Source organism: Epinephelus fuscoguttatus, linkage group LG8, assembly GCF_011397635.1.
Source record: "Epinephelus fuscoguttatus linkage group LG8, E.fuscoguttatus.final_Chr_v1".
NCBI lineage: Eukaryota > Metazoa > Chordata > Actinopteri > Perciformes > Serranidae > Epinephelus > Epinephelus fuscoguttatus.
Genome location: NC_064759.1, coordinates 34,304,615 through 34,321,285, shown reverse-complemented (window position 1 = coordinate 34,321,285; position 16,671 = coordinate 34,304,615). Strand labels below are relative to the sequence as shown.

The window sequence follows — 16,671 nt, the reverse complement described above, 5'->3', positions numbered from 1 at the left end:
CAGATTAATCTAACTGTGTTATTTTGGGAGTCTGAGGGGATAATTCTCAGAGAGGCTGTCCCATAACTTTTAAAACTATTCCAAACTTTGTAAAACTACCCAAATGTTCCCACTGGGTTCCTCCCCATATCTAGTGATTTCGTCAGTTTAAGAACGTTTGTTTTTTAGTGACACTGTTTTATTGCAAAGTCAGGACCTGAGGCAAAACTCAGCAGTTAGATGGGGTAATAAACAGCAGGAAACCCGAGCCTCCCTGCATTATTGATGTGCAGCCTGGGTGGAGACATGGCCCTTTAATGTTTGAGCTGCTGGAGAGGCTGCTCTGCTGCTTACCTGCATACCAGAATAAAGGACTATTTACCTACATTTTATTCTTGGAATGGCAAACCTCAGCGTGTACATTACACCTGTTTAAGTGCAAGAAATCTCCCCACAGATACAATCGCTCTATAACTGAATGTCTTTTTACTCAGAGTAGCACACTCAAGGGCATCGCGACCTCCAAAGAACATCAGAGAAAGTACTAAGAAGCGTCATAAGAGGTGGGAGGTATTAAGTAAGGAGAAGCAAATGCATTTGAATTGGCTGTACAGATTTGGAGGAGATAATGGTCTGATAACAGCTGTATGGGGGATCCTGGTCGCAGCTTATTAATCTGGACACACACTGTTAGTAGGACCGCTCACCACCCACACAGTGTTTGACATTAGAGAGGCATTCTGGGGCTTGCAAGGATACCCGCTGTGAGATCAGCACTGCAGTACATGCTGAGACCTCTTACCAGCTTCCTTTCACATTCCTCCGTTCACTGCAGCTCACCATTAGGCAGGCGCTGCACAGAATCGTTATAAAGTAGTGAGGATGAGAGAGAGGCAGAGTGGGAGCGGTGGTGAAAAGATGGAGTGGGCGAGGCAGAAAAAGGGAAACATATCAGGATCAAGTGATGGAATAGAAAGGCTGGAAGATGCTTCATAATGTTTATCCTTGCATACAACACTCATGACTCATGTTTAAACTGGATTGATATCTTAGCCAGTCAAGGCATATTTTACTGATCTGTGTCATCTTTGAACGCCATTTAAAAATATTGATCCTTTCTGTATTTCGCTTCCCCTCACTCACCACACTCTTGACAGCAGCAAGCTGTCACATAGGTGTTAAATATGTTCCACTGCTGCCTGTTAAAACACTAGAAACACTTCCTAACACAGGAGTGTAACTGAAGCAGCATTAAAAAATAACTAGCAGCAATTTCAGTGAATATATCCACATCGACAGCGCTGGGTCAGCAAGTGGAGGTGCCTAAAAAAAATGTTACTTTGTGTCAGTTTTACTGACATTTTTTATGCATGTAAAAAAAACCCCATGAATTTTAACTTGAATATTAGTGGAGACAGGCTGTCTAAATCCTGTTGAAGCCTCTCTGCCACTGCATTGCCAGACTGACAGTCCATGGACGCTATGGCTCCAGCTACTGTTGCCAGGAGACATAAAATCCTCTCCACACATCTGGCTGGTTACCTGACGCAAGAACATGATCTCTAAGCAAAATAATGACAGAACAGAAGCTAAGAAGCTTAATATCTCTAGACTGCTAAACAGGTGTTTCTTTGATAGTTGACATTTGCAATAGAAACAGCTGCTGCAACTTTAAGCTAAGTGTTCACAAGGGTTAGACTGTTGGGCAACTTTTTTGCCTCTCGCAGACCGTTAGATGAAAAGATTGATACCACCAGATTAAACAAATGAGATATAAGAGTGTCACAGTTTGATTTTGGATTAAAAAAATGATCAAAATGAGCTTTTGATGTTGATGAGAATCAAAAGTCGAACTGGTGACAAAAAAAGGCAGATATATGCCTATCACGCTTCATACCATGTATCCTATCTATTTAAAGAAAAGTTTAAAAATATAATCAACAGTTGGCAGGGCAAAGAACCAATGATTCAGCGCTGAGCTTCAGGAATCATTTGGCTTCTCCATAGTCTAACAATGGCACAGCTGTCAGCGCTGAATTTTTTTTTTTTTTACATCTAAAGTTAAATTGAATTGCAAATGCCAAATCAAACCTCAAACTAAATCGTGGATTTAGAGAATCATGACACCCCTAATGTGTTAGATAACTAGCTTTCAAGGTGCTAGTATGCAGATTTTCTTAGGGAGGCAGGCTAACTCTTTATGCTAAGATAATCTAGCGGTCTGCTAGCTGTAGCTTTATATTTACTGTACAGACCTGAGAGGGGTAACAATCTTCTGAACTAAGACAGAAAATAAGCCCAAAACTATTCCTTTAAATACTGTAAAAACCGTTAAGCTACGTAACTGTTAAGTACACCTTGCCTTTAAGTCAACTGAAGATAATCCACAGACCGTGTTGTGAACAGTTTCATGTTGGAACTATTTTCTTTCTACAAACTACACCAGCCGACCGTATCACTGCTAAAAAGGAAACGTGCACCTTTTCTTGACGAGAGGCTAATGCTAGCTCATCTGAACTAGCTAACATTACAGCTTTGGCAAGGAGGACACCAGTAACATTAACATCTTTTGTTGTCATGAGCATGAGCCTCTTATCCTTCTGCGCGGTAATAGAATTGGCGGGTGTAGATAGGTAGAAAGAAAACAGTTCCTGCGTGAAACTGCTCATAGCAAGGTCTGTGGATTATCTTAAATAACTGGGTCATGATTTCTAGAAGGAGACATGACAGTTGAGTTTTTCTAATTAATTTTTTGGGCACTCTGAGCACCACAAGCCGAGTGCCATCTAGTTCCACTATATTCGAGAGAAGGCAGACATCTCTCCGGCTGATATCTCCAACACTTGGCAACTCACACCAAAACAATGCATACTGATAAATAGCACTACAGGTAAGAGGAAAAATATGTATTTTTGATTTGGGGGTGAACTGTCCCTTTAAGTGGACTGGCTTTACTGATTACAGGATGTAAGACAGTAAAAATATCAGATAAACTTCTAGAAAATGACTTGAACACGTGAGCTTGCATACATGAGACTTCACACACCCCTCGCCATCTCTCCCCCTCCCCCCATGTCAGGCAGACAGTCTGCCTCTCAAATGTGGTAACACATTGATGGTGACTCATGTTGTGGGAACAGCACCTTAGCAGCCAAAAGGGACTCAGCACGCTGTTTATGTTTCCCTCCGCTCATCCTCCTGCCTCCTCCCCCTATCACCACACACACACACACACACAAGCGCGCTCACACACCCAGCAGGTCATATATCCTGCATTTGCTCTGAGCAGAGTATAATTGCATCTCTGTGTTAAAAACCTGTTAATGAGTGACTGGATTTAGAGCGGCAGTAGAGCTGGTGATAATTTGCAGCTACACTGACAGAATCTCAGCCATGACTCCTAATCAGAAACGAGGTCATTATATGAAGATTTTCTGTAGATGTGAAGAGGAGAGAGAAAACTAAACAGTGAGAGGGGGAATATTATAGCATGCATTTTCCAAAATATAACCTTCATGATATAAAGCCCTCCTAACTCTCTTAACAGCAGGAGGATTAAGAGGTTAGGGCAACACCAGTGGCAGTAGATAGAGGTGGAGGCTATTAGGAGGAGCAGAAGTGGCAGGCTCTGTCTTTGGAAAGAGAGCCGTCTTCATTTGGCAGACACTCAGACCCCACTAGTTCTCTAGTTGTGTCCCTCTGGGCCGCAGATACCTTGCACATCCTCTGATCCATGCTGTGGGCCTTTGAATTTACAATGAAAAGCAGCTCAGTTGTTATCCTGACCAAACCAAAAAAAACAAAAAGCTGTCTTCAATATTTATTGTGCGCCCCTATTCCTGAGTCAGGAACAATCAGAAATAGTGCTGGTTGTACACTAAGTTGTCTCATGGTGGAAATAATAACAAAATGGGCCCTTTGACCGAAGTAATCATTTGGCAGCTGCTGTTTTAGGTTCGACATCCAGCAGCACAGAGCTTTACTGTCCTGCAGCAGAATGGAGTGGAGCAAAAAGTGTGCACCAGGCATGTAATTGGCAATTTAAGTGGTGCATTTGCCAGATGTTGTGTAATCCACCTAGTCCAATCAATCCAGATAGACAGAACCGCTGCAGTGTCCTAAACACAGCCCTGATGGAGTGTGTGTGGGTTAAAAGGGCTAGTATGAAATGTGGTGTCACAATGAGGCATCCCGCCCTCTGTCACCTGAAAATTATGTATCAATACATTTGTTGGCTTGTCCAGTGGTCATTTTATAATTTATACTTTGTAATAATTGTAACAGCACTGTCTGACTCATACCACACGCCCCTAAATCATATGACAGTGAACTTGTGTTCCTCTCTCCATCTTAGACCCCAGGCACACGACTGTGCCTGCCATTGTGCCAGATGGTCACGCTACTGCACCAAGATGATTCAAAAGCTGACGCTTGAGCCAGAAAAAAAGAAAGTACATTTTACCAAATATCACAGATTTAAAAGTTGCCTGTGTTATTCTTTAAAACTTTAATAAACCTTTGTAAATGACCTGTTACAGCATAAATAACACAACCGAGACAACAGTAAGGTTAGTGCTGAATTTAAATCTTGAGCACCTTGTCACCTGCTAAAGGTATGGCTTTCAGTCAGCAACATATTCAGACCATTGCTCAACAGACTGGCAGTCTGGAATCTGCTATATTTAAGGTGCCCTGTGGAGTTTTCTTGTTATGTTTACACACAGTGTTTCTTACAAAAATGTGTTGTGTGTATCCTTTTAGGTCTAATACATATATTAAATGCTTTTCCTTTCCTGTAAAACATTTTCAAAGCCAATTTTTTATATTCAAAATGCTGCATTGTTTGAATCCATCTTTGCTTCCTCTTAACTGCCTTCATAGGGCGCTGCAGGAATTATGTTTATTTTTTATTGGGCCGACACAGGAGCTAGCGTCATCCTGGTTCCCTTGAGAAATCCATTGGATTTTGGATTCTTGCAGAAAATAATCTTTATGGTAAACAAAAGTTTATGATACACTACATATACAAATGACTTTTGGAGCGTGAGTGTAATTGCCAGAATTAAAAATCTAATGTTAGGCTCTAAACAAACAACACCACAGTCGCATGATTTAACATTACAACCACAATGCAGCTGTAACATTCTGTAGTTTCATTTAGCCACTTGTTAGCAACAACCACCTTTTTTAAGACACCTAAGGGCTTCATAATTTACAAGTGGGGTATTTACTGACATATTTTATGTTGTAGAACTAAGCATAAAATTCTCTTAAGCTAATTTTTATAAGCTTAATTTATGCCTCATGGACAGGCAAGATGAAAACAAAAAAGTGACCTACTGGTTGAAACAGTGCTCCACAGCACTACCAGTGATTAAAACTCCACAACATTCCTTAAATGTATAGCCATGCCAAGTTAATACTGCACCACTTTGGCTCTGATTTTTTACTAAGTGACAGTTTTTGGAGCTCCCCAACAAAAAACCCAAACCAGGCACAAATCAGCATTGGCTCAGCACTCACAAACGGGTGCTTGAGTGCTATGTCTTCACAGATGCCTCAAAGATATCTAGCTGGCTAAATATCTGAATCTTTCTGGGACCTGTAGGAAGGGTCGCCTGTAACCAAAGGAAATTTGGACCAAAACTGTCATTGCACTTATAGAAAACAGGCTATAAATAGTAAAAACGTGGCCTTTTTTATCAACATGTGTGTCAAGGACAATAAAACATTCTGTCTCACGCATCAAATTATCTAACTTCCTGTGTAACTTCTCATATGTGGTTGGAGATCAAGCAGTTTGGAGACCGGACACACTTACCAGGGGTATACCCTGGTGAAAGATCTAGCAGCGTCTGACCCCATGTCGTTGGTCAGTCATGTAGTGTGAAAACTACAACAACTTCATGTCTTGTGATGATAAGACAGCACGTTGTGTAGTGTGAACGGTACAGCGATCTGACGACTGAGAAAGTCACGCAGTGTGAACTATAGCACAAATACTTCTACGTTATGGCACAGAACAGGAAGAGGCTACTATTGTTACAACACACATTAGGCTTCCAGATTTTGTGTCACATACAAAAAGCCAATCTTTTTACCACTGTACTTTTTCGTTCTCAGTAATTATCCCAATGCTCATTCAGGCAGTTGACTCACAGCTGCACCTCCTCCTCTGCAACACCCTGCTCCTATCCAAAAAAACAGACACTCAATTACATCTTCATTCAAGTCCTTTTTTCTGGGACGCTGCCAACGCCATACATGCAACTCTGTGTGTGTGTGAAGTCGTGCATGCATGTACACACACCAACACACAGGCACACACGTGCAGGCAGTAAGCTCTGAAGAGCCTTCTGTAAGACACACTGAGGCCATGTGGGGTGTCGGGCAATCTGTGCTGCTGCATGAGCTCTAATCTTTTAAGAGTTTAGAGGACTTCTGATCTGTATCGCAGTCATCTGTCAGGCTCTTAAAATAAATGGCAAATGTGTGCTGGAGAAACACATACCTAATATTGTGCTATTGCTGGGATTGCTTTTTCCTTCTAGGGTTTACTTACCCAAAGAGTCAGCGGTTTGTGGCCAGAAGATACAAACCATTTGGTCACAGTCCACTATGCTGAACCTTAAAGGGGATCTATTGTGCTTTCACTTTTTTCTGTCATAAATATAATGTTGCAGCGTCAGATGTTCGTATTAAACGTGGCTAATATTTCAAATATTGGGGTAAATGGGCTTCAGACTGTTTAAAATACTCTGTTTCCAACAAGCCCATGATGGATTTCTTTATATGGCCATTTGCTCAAGACATGTTACAAGTGTTTAAATTACATGTACTGCTACATGTAGCTACATGCTAATCCAATTTCAGATCATATTCCTGCTGAAACATGTTTGATTGTGTTGTTGTGAAATGCTGCTACAATATGATGGCGCATGATGCTGAGAGTGCAGATATGAAGGAAAAACTGACCAATCAGAGCAGGGGGCTTAAGGACACAGGCACTAAAACAGAGGGTCTCAGACAGAGGGTGAAGACAGATGTTCCAGCAGAGACAGCACAAGGAAAATAGTGTTTTTGACCATTTAAAGCATGGTCTAGTTAGAAACCCAAAACACAAGTTTAAACCCTTTAATGAGCTTGACCAGCCCCTTTAAGAAAGCGAGTCTCTAAGTGCTGTACAGTTATAGGATAGTTTTTAGGTTTAACACCTGACAAAGACCTGCATGCAAAACTGCAATAGATGTAAGCTTTGCTCTTGAGACATACCCCACACATTAAAAAAACAGTCTCTTTTTACCTGCATCCCAGACTTTTCTATTTATGGGGCCTTTGGAGACTGAAGGACCTAAATCAGTCTAAAAGCTCTCTGATTTCTGATTTTCTGTAGTTTGGGGTCACAGCATGAGGAGCTTACTGCCCCGCTGCTCTATGCCTGTCCCTTGAACTAGATCAGCTGAGCAGCAAACCAATAAACATTTGGCTGTCAGTGGAACAATCCATAAGAGATTATTTTTAGACCATGGACACATATCTATCGAGACCTGCCTGGATTTAGGATTAAGGTAATAGGACAAATTAATGCTCTTATTGTCTTAGTGTTTGTAAATGTTGTAGTTAGTGTCAGACAAAGGTTAATGGATGCATGATATTGCTTTGATAACGCTGATCGACCAACTACATTATTTAACAGGGATCTCAGCCGATCGGTGGAGCTCACTTGGGGAGTGACAAAAAAGCAGGATAAGAGATATCTGTCGGCCATCTTAATCGATCTGTTACTGTCACATTTCAGTCTGAGTGTAACGAGCAGCTCTCTTCACATCACAGCCAAGACACCCGGAAAATATGGAATAAAACAAGGAATTAATAAGCAAGAGGGGAATTGATACTATCTTTCCAACACCTTAATATAATATGGAATATGTAAATTACTTTAATAGGAATCAGAATGTCCAGGAGCCAAACATGCTGAACACACGTGACTGTGTGGTTAAAATACATATGTCCATCTTTGAAGTGGAATATGAGGCTAATTATAAAGATGACTGATAACGTCAGTGGATTTGTTAAGGAAATTGTGATGACCTGTGATGCACTATCAATATTGGATACTGTATCACATAAGAAATTTCACACAAAAAAATTATGGTTAGTATGATGGCTGTGATTAATAATGTGGGGATATTGTTGTTGGTAGCGTGGAGGATCCTGACAGTGCTCTGCAGCAACAGGTTTCACTGATGGTGGGGGTGAATACTTCAGCTCGTAGTCACAGAAACAAAGACGAGGACTTCGTTGCCCCGAGCAGCACACTGGTTAAATGTCAGTTGAGGATGGAATTAAATCTAATGTCAGACAATACCCCTGAAGCACTTTCTCCAGTGTGACGTTAATTCACCTTTCACATATTTCAGCGAGCGCTTTACTTATAAGAAGGTTCAATAATCTAAGCAAACAAACCTCTGCTCTGCTTAAACTGAGGGATTTTGCATTTAAATGAAGATGTCCCTGCATTTTTAGCTCAACTAAACTGAGCTCTAACCTGTTTCGACATTAATGGTTTTACTTTAATCACTGTATTTACTGTAGCCTTGAAGCAAGACTGCTCTCTCCACTGCCACCACAAGTGGCGATTGAATAGGACCCTGAATTTGCCATCAAGTTTACCTTGAGATAGTTGGTACAAAGACGTATTCATCTTTGTGACATATGCTCAAATGTAACTAACTAAAAAAGGTCAACAAACTGACTTCTTAATATCGATTACGCAGCTGTCTACTTTATAGTCTGCCAACTTTAGCTAACATTAGCCGCCAGAAGCTAGTGGTCATACTAGACCAGGTGAGACTGTAGAAGCAAAACCTCTGATTGTAAAGAAACATAAAAAAGAGGACGTTGGTGTTTATTCTTCATTTAAATGTTACATATCTTTTCTCTAAGTGTTCACAAAGTGCAACACAATGTGTGAGAGCCTAAATGTTTCTGTAGGTGACTAAGAGAGCGATATGGAGGCAGTACTTCCTCTGCACTCACCACAACAAAGTGCTGACTCAAACTTTGGCATGTGGGCGAGCTTTCCACTTTGTTGTGCTTTGATTTAATGCAGTGCATCATTCAATTTTATTTTTTAGTCTGGACACGATCCGATGGATGTATATTTCTCTGCTAGGTTTGAGTTTGCCAACTTAAACTTGATGATTTCACTTCAGATTTCATACTGAAGAAACGATGAAGGTATGAGATTTGGATTGCTCTTATGTGATGCAACAGTGCACATCTGGTGTAACCGAATAATCTGCACAGTAGCCTGCTGTTAATATCAGAGGTGAGAGTAAGGCATACATGTGCAAGCCACAAGCAAGTCTGGAGTCTTAACCTTCAAGTCTCCAGCGAGTCTCAAGTTACTGTGGTGACAATCAAGCAAGTCAAGTTCCTGCTATAAGTCAAGCAAGTTACAAGACAAGCCGCGTGAAATCTGATCCACCCCGGCTTTCATTAACAGTCAGTGGACATGAAAGTTGAGTTTAATTTTCAACATTAACTGTTAACTGACAACTGCTGTAGCCTGCTTTTACCTTAAAAATCTTACTGTTATTTGCTCTACAGTGAAAAGACAAGTACAAGACAAAGAAGTTTCATATTGTGGTGGTCGTGTCACTGATTTTTGGACTGGCCCCTGCCATGATAGCTGCCTTGTGCGTTGGCCTCTGCTGGTCCAAGCAGGTTGCACTGGAATCCCCCAGTCGTGTTTCACAAACAAAACATAACTCTTCAATATATAGGGAAATGCAAATATTTCATTTAAAAATTCAAGTCCTGTCTCGTGTCAAAGTCACAAAGTCAAGTTTCAAGTCATGAATACCAAGTCAAAGTCAAAGTCCTCCACCTCTGGTTAATATAATTACACGAAATCTCAATCTCAAATGTAGTTACTATAGTTACCAGACTAGAAAGACCTCCCGACTTGTGTACACTGTGTATCTCTAAATTTCAATTTCAAAGTGTCTCTGTCTTCATTTCTTCTTCTATAGTCTCCACTATAAATTCCCTTTGCCTGCTTTACCAGTGCCGTTTTGTAACAGTCTTCTAAATATTATCATCCAAACTGTTTCTCAAAGTTTATTATGTACGTTTATGTTCTCCACAGTATCATACTGTTTGCCTTCTGTTTACCGCTCCTGTTTTTAAAAGTGTAGAGCAACTCATTAGCCTCCTTTAGCCTGATTTTCACAAATTGATTGCTAATGGTCCTTCCATGGACATACTGTTCACTACAAGATACAAATCAATGTCAAATAGAGTGATTGGCGTGGGGGACCTTTGGGGCCAATGTAATGCCTGGTATAGTCTTGTCAAAAATATCAATTTATCGTTCGTTATCAGTTGTGTATGTTTGAAATGCTTTCTATACTCAAGTACTGTGCTGAAGTCAAATATTTCAGTCTTGTGACAACACTAGCCTGGAGCATAACTTAAATGTTCAGGGACATGTAAGCATACACAAAGGAGCTATTAACAGAATCTAATCCCAGATACCTTTGGGTCAGGTGCTGCATTCATGTGCATCTAAAGCAAAACCTTTTAGCACTCAGACACTTTGGGGGCCCCCAGTGCTGTTCACGTTCCTCTGCATCACTTTCCTTGTGTCCACAGTCATATCACTGTAGGTTTCAGCATGATTCTTTTCACATTTGAATCAGCTCTATGTATGGATGTTCACTGGGGATAATGACTTGCATCTATCAATGCTCTCAAGCATGCTGCATGTCTCTGATTTATGATTGCATTAAGCCCTCTCCAAACGCTTTATAGGCCATCTCCACATTTCTTTTCTGTGTTTGAAATTGAATTGGCTCCCTACCTCCATCCTTTTCCTCTCTTGTTTGTACTAAGCAATGTGCCAACAAATTGCACCAAGAAAAAAAAGTCAGTGATATATGCTGCAGTGCCACACACCTTTTTTTTTTGCTATCACAGGAGACAAGAACAAGGGAAAGGGCCTGTGTGTTTAGTAGTAACAACACCACTTTTCAATGATGCATTTATCTGCACTGGAGCAACATGGGAGACACAGTCTCCACTCGGTCAGTGGCTGGTTGGAGGGTTTGTGGCTTCCCTCTGGGTTCTACACTGGTGCTCATCTACCAGCACTATGGGGGAAGGAGCCCTGCTGTAATTAGGTAATAGGTTCGGGTGTTCAGTTAGAGTCTAAATTGAAAACAGTGGATGCCTGGAGCATAATGTGTGTGCATGTACACGTGAGCACATACAGTGGCTCCCACATTAACACACGCTGGGGGGATGGATGGATGGGGGGAGGCAACCATCATGGCTCTGGTGCGTGGCCTAGTTGTACATGAGGAGGATGGAGGGAGGGTCGAAAGGACACCTACAGTAAGACAGATAGATAGAGAGCAAGATAGATAGATAGATAGATGGGTGGATGGAAAGACAGGTGGATGGATGGATGGGTGGATGGACAGATAGGTGGATGGAAAGATGGATAACTCACATTCCAGGTGCTTTTTCTTTGGAGCTGTCTGCTCGTGTGTGGTGGCTTTACACACAGCTCGGGCGACGTCAGATCCCGTCAGGCTGTACTGCGCCGCGGCGATGCGGTCCGTCAGCGTCTGACCCGACATCTTCTCTCCGTGGACTCCAACCGCGACTACCGAGCGTCCACTATGGTCCTACCCCCCCCAACACCGCCGGCCTCAGTAATCCCAGCTGCCCTCGAAGGCACCACAAATACAAAGCAGTGGAGAAGAAACAGCAGGACACTTTCTATAGAACTGATTTGAGTTGCATAACAATACAGGAACGCGCTGATTCCCAGATCTGCATGCGTTTCTGGAACAATCATGAACTGACTTTCTTCCCTGGAGACCAGTATCCTTTAAAAAATAGAGTCTAAATATCCAAACTGCTAAATCCTAGTCGGGGTTTTAATGTTTCCTTTTATTTTCGATCAGTTTCTTACTGTTTCGTATGTTTGTTTTTTTTTTGTCGCTCAGCCTCCCTGACAAAACGCTCCCCTCCGGATGATGCTCGGCGCTGCCTCCCCCCCTCCCTGTCTTCCTTCCTCCAGCCTCCTGGATAATCCTCACCACCACCAGTCCCACAGTCCTTGTGTATCAGCGGGGCGTGCAGGGGAACATCAGCTCCTGGTTGGCATCATCATCATCCCCCACCATCCAGTGGTCTTCCTCCTCCTCCTCCTTCTTCTCCCGTGCTCGGTGCTTCCTCTCTGCTGCGGCCCACCGTCAGCCTGCGAGCCCCGGCGATGCGCGCTTCAGCCCCGGTCGATGGATGGCGGTGTTCCTGGTAGATTTACATCCTCTTGTTTATTTCATTATTAATTTATTGTGATGTCTCACACCCGCCCCGCCCCCTGCTCTGAGTCAGCTGACGCAGTATTGCCAACCCTGCTGCTGCTGCCTGTTTCATCGCGAGAGCAGGGAGGAGACGAGAGCTGGATGGAGGCTGAGGATGGGTAAGGACATGAAGGGTTAATGAAGCTACTCTACAGCCAAGCTTGATTCCTGTCATGCTGCTAACACGCACTATGAAGGTCATATGAAGCGTGCCGCCTCAGTTAACGCTGTTTGCTTTGATCATGTAAAACTGCAGCCTGTCAGCGGCTCTCTGTTATTGTCCCTGTCCATGGTGCTGATGTCCTTTCATCTGGTGGGGTGTCAGATGTGTGACATAGCTGTGACCCACTGGTTTGGTTGTAGTGGAAGTACTCAGATCATATACTTAAGTAAAAGTGTAAAAAGTACACTGTCCATTACAAGTAAAAGTTCTTTAATCAAGTCTATTGTCAGTAGAATGTATCTTGGTATGAAATATGAAATTGTGCAGAAAAATGGCCCCTGTGAGTGCCATCTATATGCTAGATACTCCAAAATGATCATAAAGTTTAATCAACATCTTTCTAAAACAGTCTCAACAAAACTGAACATTAAAACCTTCATGAAGGTAGAAATTATCGCAGGACTGTTGTATTAGACTGCGTGAACATATAAGCTAGTAACTGAGTGTATGACATTATAAGATTATTATTAGTGTTTCAACAATGTGTAAGAGTTTTACTGTTGGACTCACTCAAGGTAGAACTACTTGGTTCCCAACTCAGCAGTCAGGGCTCTTTCAATCTGTCACAAAATAAATCTGAGGGGTTGTAAGATGATAATGGGAGCAGAATAAATCTGCAACACAAATTTCTATTAATTGATCTCTGAAAATTGCTTTTTATTTGGTGAAACATTAAATGCTAAGGGTGTCAAACACTTTTAAATGACACCATTTGCTTACTGCTATGCTGCTTTTTTGTAAGAGGTAACAAGCAAAAGATTGGGAACCACTGGTTTAATCTTCAACAATGCATTGTGTTTCTTAAGATCATCTTAATTTCTTTTTATGGTGAGTCTTGATCTGAACCGTAGCTGTAAACATAGAGTAAAATGCAGATTACCCTCTCGGATGAAAAGGATACAATCAATTAAACAAGCAGCTCAAAACTGACCTTACAGTAAGAGCCATGTACTTGACGTGCATGAGTAAATGTAGTGATTTACTTACCACTGCTGTCACTGAGAAATTTCTTTACACATCCTTCTGCAAAAAATCTGATGCAAAGCAGATTAGTAACATGGATAGGAATGTAGTCAAAATTAACTTTATGGAGACCAGGTCCAGTCAAGTCTGCATCAAGACGTAGTCCAAAGGCAGTTAACACCAAGCTAAGACTGAGTCCAAAGCAAATCAAGTGTCTCTCCAATGCTAATATATCAATTTCTATACACACTATATAAACTCAGTGATATCTCACTGGAAACAAATCTAAAATGTCAATAGCTTGAAACCGAGACCGAACTCAAGTACCTGCAACCCTGCAACTCAATATGTCTTTGTCACAGAAGACACTACATGTCACAATAGGAAAACCATAGGTGTAAGTAATAAAAATCAATAATTGATGAATTCCATTTAGCTGCATCAGTTTCAGGGTTCCTGTATTGTGCATGCTGTCCCACTGTCATGCATGGCTTACTGGGACACTTGAATGGAATAGAGCCATTGTTAATGTTATTAGAAAGACCTGAGCTTTTCCTGCTGTGACGAGTCAGAACGTCTGCTGTGACAAAGGCCGGTTTGGCTCATACTTGTCTGCCTAGTTACCAGTTATATATCTATTTATATACACACACAACATGCGTAATCCCCAACAAAAGAAGTGACATCAGTCTGAATCATTGAATCAATCACTGATCAAAGGACTGAAGTGGTATTTTGCTTCACTTCATTGCACAAATCAAAGATGTGGGAGGCAAAAACAGAGGAAGGAAACTTGGTTTAGCTCAGGGACATAGTGTATATGTATTTAAAATGTCATGTCGACAGTGTGTAACCCTTCCATTAGAAATCTTTATTAAGTCACATCAATATGGAATGGCACAGCATCTTCACTTTGTCCAAAAGGACTCACATGAAATGTTAAAAGTCAGTCATCAAAGCTGCTCCATATATACAAATAATTAAAATTAAATACAATAGCTTCTGAAAAGTAAAATAATTGTTATAAATACAAAAAATGTACAAACTGTTTTCCCCCATTTGTAATCCCTTGTTTGTCAATGTACAAGTTGAGGTTTTTCACTAGTGTTGATCAGTCGTGTGTTAATGCCCCTCCCTCCCCTTGCTGTGTCCTCACGTCTTGATAAGACCCTCTAGAAAGTCTTTCTCCACCATCTCCTCAATGTTCTGCCGAGCTCGACTCCAGAAGACTTTCTGGCTCTCCAGTTTGTGGCCCTCCTTGTGGCTGGGGAAGGAAGCGTCTGTGGGGTTGTGGGCGAAGGCGGGACCGGTGCGGCTGCTGGCCTTGCTGTTGAACACCTGGCTGAGCAGGTTGAAGAAGGGAAGCAGCTGCTCCATGCTGCGGATCACGTAAAGGGTCAGCATCAGGTGACCTGGCTCCCAGGACAGGGTTCGGGTGGAGCAGTCCTCCTCTGGGTTTTTCTATGGGAGGAGGTGGAAATGGATTACAAACTCTGAAAAATTCATGTGCCACCCTGCAGGCGAGGGGACAATGCAGCAGGAATGAAATGGGCTACAACTTGCGACAAAGGGTCTTTTAATAAGTATTTCCCCGCACATACTCTTCACTGAAGGCAGTCATTTGTCTCCATTATTTAATAACTTTGTGTAGACAGAGGGGGGTGAGATACCTTGGCTCGTTTCCTCAGCAGCTTGGCCAGTCGGACCACGTAGGGTTTAAACTCTCTCTGGTGAGTCCCTTGACGTCTCACTTCCAATCCTGAATCGTCTGAAGCCTCTGGGATGAACGCCCAGCGGTACCTGTAATGAGGCAGGACTCACTCAGAAAATACAGTTTTCATCTATTCAACTTAGCTTTGAGCAGAGCAATAGCCGAATATTTTATTCTTTATTAACTTCAATTCAAATGCTATCCACACACTGAGACTGGGCAATTCTTCCATTTACAACTATTATCACAAATGATCCCTGCTTTATTCATCCATTCCAAATCATAACAGGCACACATTTTTAACTAATTGTGTCTGCAACTGATTCTCTAATTCATCCCCATCACATGCAGTTATGCCCCAGGCTTGTCTGTACTGACATCTGGAACTGAGGCAGGCTCTCAGGAGGCAGGGCCAAAGCCAGGTCCAGGAGCTTGCAGGCAGACAGATAGAGGTTGAGCCAGCGCTGGCTGTTGTAGGAAGTGGAGAAGCCGTTTCCACCAGAATAGGTGGTTTCCAACCCAGCCACAGACGGCCCTGACGTCCTACAGATGGATGGGAGAGGATAAATCAATAATGGAACACAGAAGAAAGTCATTTGTTCATGTTCATTTCCTGCCACAATTCAGTGTGTATTATCAACAGATAATGCACCTTGATATGTCTTCATCTGCTGTTAGCTCCTGCTCCATCAAAAGAAACACCTGAACCTGCGGGGAAACAGATGTAGTATGTGTGAATAAGCACGTGTGAGTGAGTTTGTGTGAGTAGGTCAATATGTGTAGATGACTGAGAGAAAGAAAGACATGAAGATAGAGTAAGTGATTGAAAGAGACAGGAAGACACTGCAGTTGAGTTCTCACCAGCTCAGTGATCATGGTGGGCCACAGAGAGGTGAGGTGCTGAGGTGACATGCGCAGCAGCAGCACTCTGAAGAACAGGAACACTTGAGCATGAAGGATGGGCACCTGAGGCAGACGCAGGCTCTCCACGAGGCGCTCTGAACACACACACAAACATTTAAGCATCTGTTCAGTGAATGTTTGGTAAAACATGTTGGTTAATAAACACAGGCGTAGATCCCTATGCAGTTAGCATAAGGGCCATTTCAGACGGCTACTATCTGTTCCCTTGGGAAAAATCATGTTTATTTGGAGGGCTGTGGGAGGCTTGCACAGTTTGCCCTGATACACAATGTTTTTCGTGAGTCCTTGTCTCCCTGAATTTTGACAATGGAAGTGTCTAGCGCAACTAGCATCAACCATAAATTCACAGTTGACACATTTACGAAATATGCAAGGTTAAATTTTTTTTTTCCTTTGACACAGTTCATGAAGTTTCATTTTTATGCTGTTTCTTGTAGGAAATGGTCTCTGAAAGTGAGACTGTTACCACTGCTGCATATAGTATCTGTATA

At 42.1% G+C, this 16,671-nt stretch overlaps 2 protein-coding genes across 5 annotated transcripts in view; both read right to left on the bottom strand.

Moving 5' to 3' along the window:
• Window positions 1–12,423, bottom strand: part of snap91a (synaptosome associated protein 91a) — a 66,302-nt gene extending 53,879 nt beyond the window's left edge. The window contains exon 1 of the mRNA XM_049582811.1: window positions 11,498–12,423. Within this exon, the coding sequence (XP_049438768.1) occupies window positions 11,498–11,627 (130 nt within the window). The 5' untranslated portion in view covers window positions 11,628–12,423. The remainder of the gene's footprint in view (window positions 1–11,497) is intronic.
• A 1,609-nt stretch (window positions 12,424–14,032) lies between these two features.
• The window catches only part of dop1a (DOP1 leucine zipper like protein A), a 31,635-nt gene continuing 28,996 nt past the window's right edge, over window positions 14,033–16,671 (bottom strand). For 3 of the 4 annotated variants that reach the window (XM_049582808.1, XM_049582807.1, XM_049582809.1), the window contains 5 exons: window positions 16,118–16,254; window positions 15,909–15,964; window positions 15,635–15,799; window positions 15,216–15,345; window positions 14,033–15,006 (listed from right to left, as the gene is read on the bottom strand). In XM_049582808.1, the coding sequence (XP_049438765.1) occupies window positions 14,698–15,006; window positions 15,216–15,345; window positions 15,635–15,799; window positions 15,909–15,964; window positions 16,118–16,254 (797 nt within the window). In that variant the 3' untranslated portion in view covers window positions 14,033–14,697. The remainder of the gene's footprint in view (window positions 15,007–15,215; window positions 15,346–15,634; window positions 15,800–15,908; window positions 15,965–16,117; window positions 16,255–16,671) is intronic. The other variant, XM_049582810.1, reaches the window with a different exon arrangement.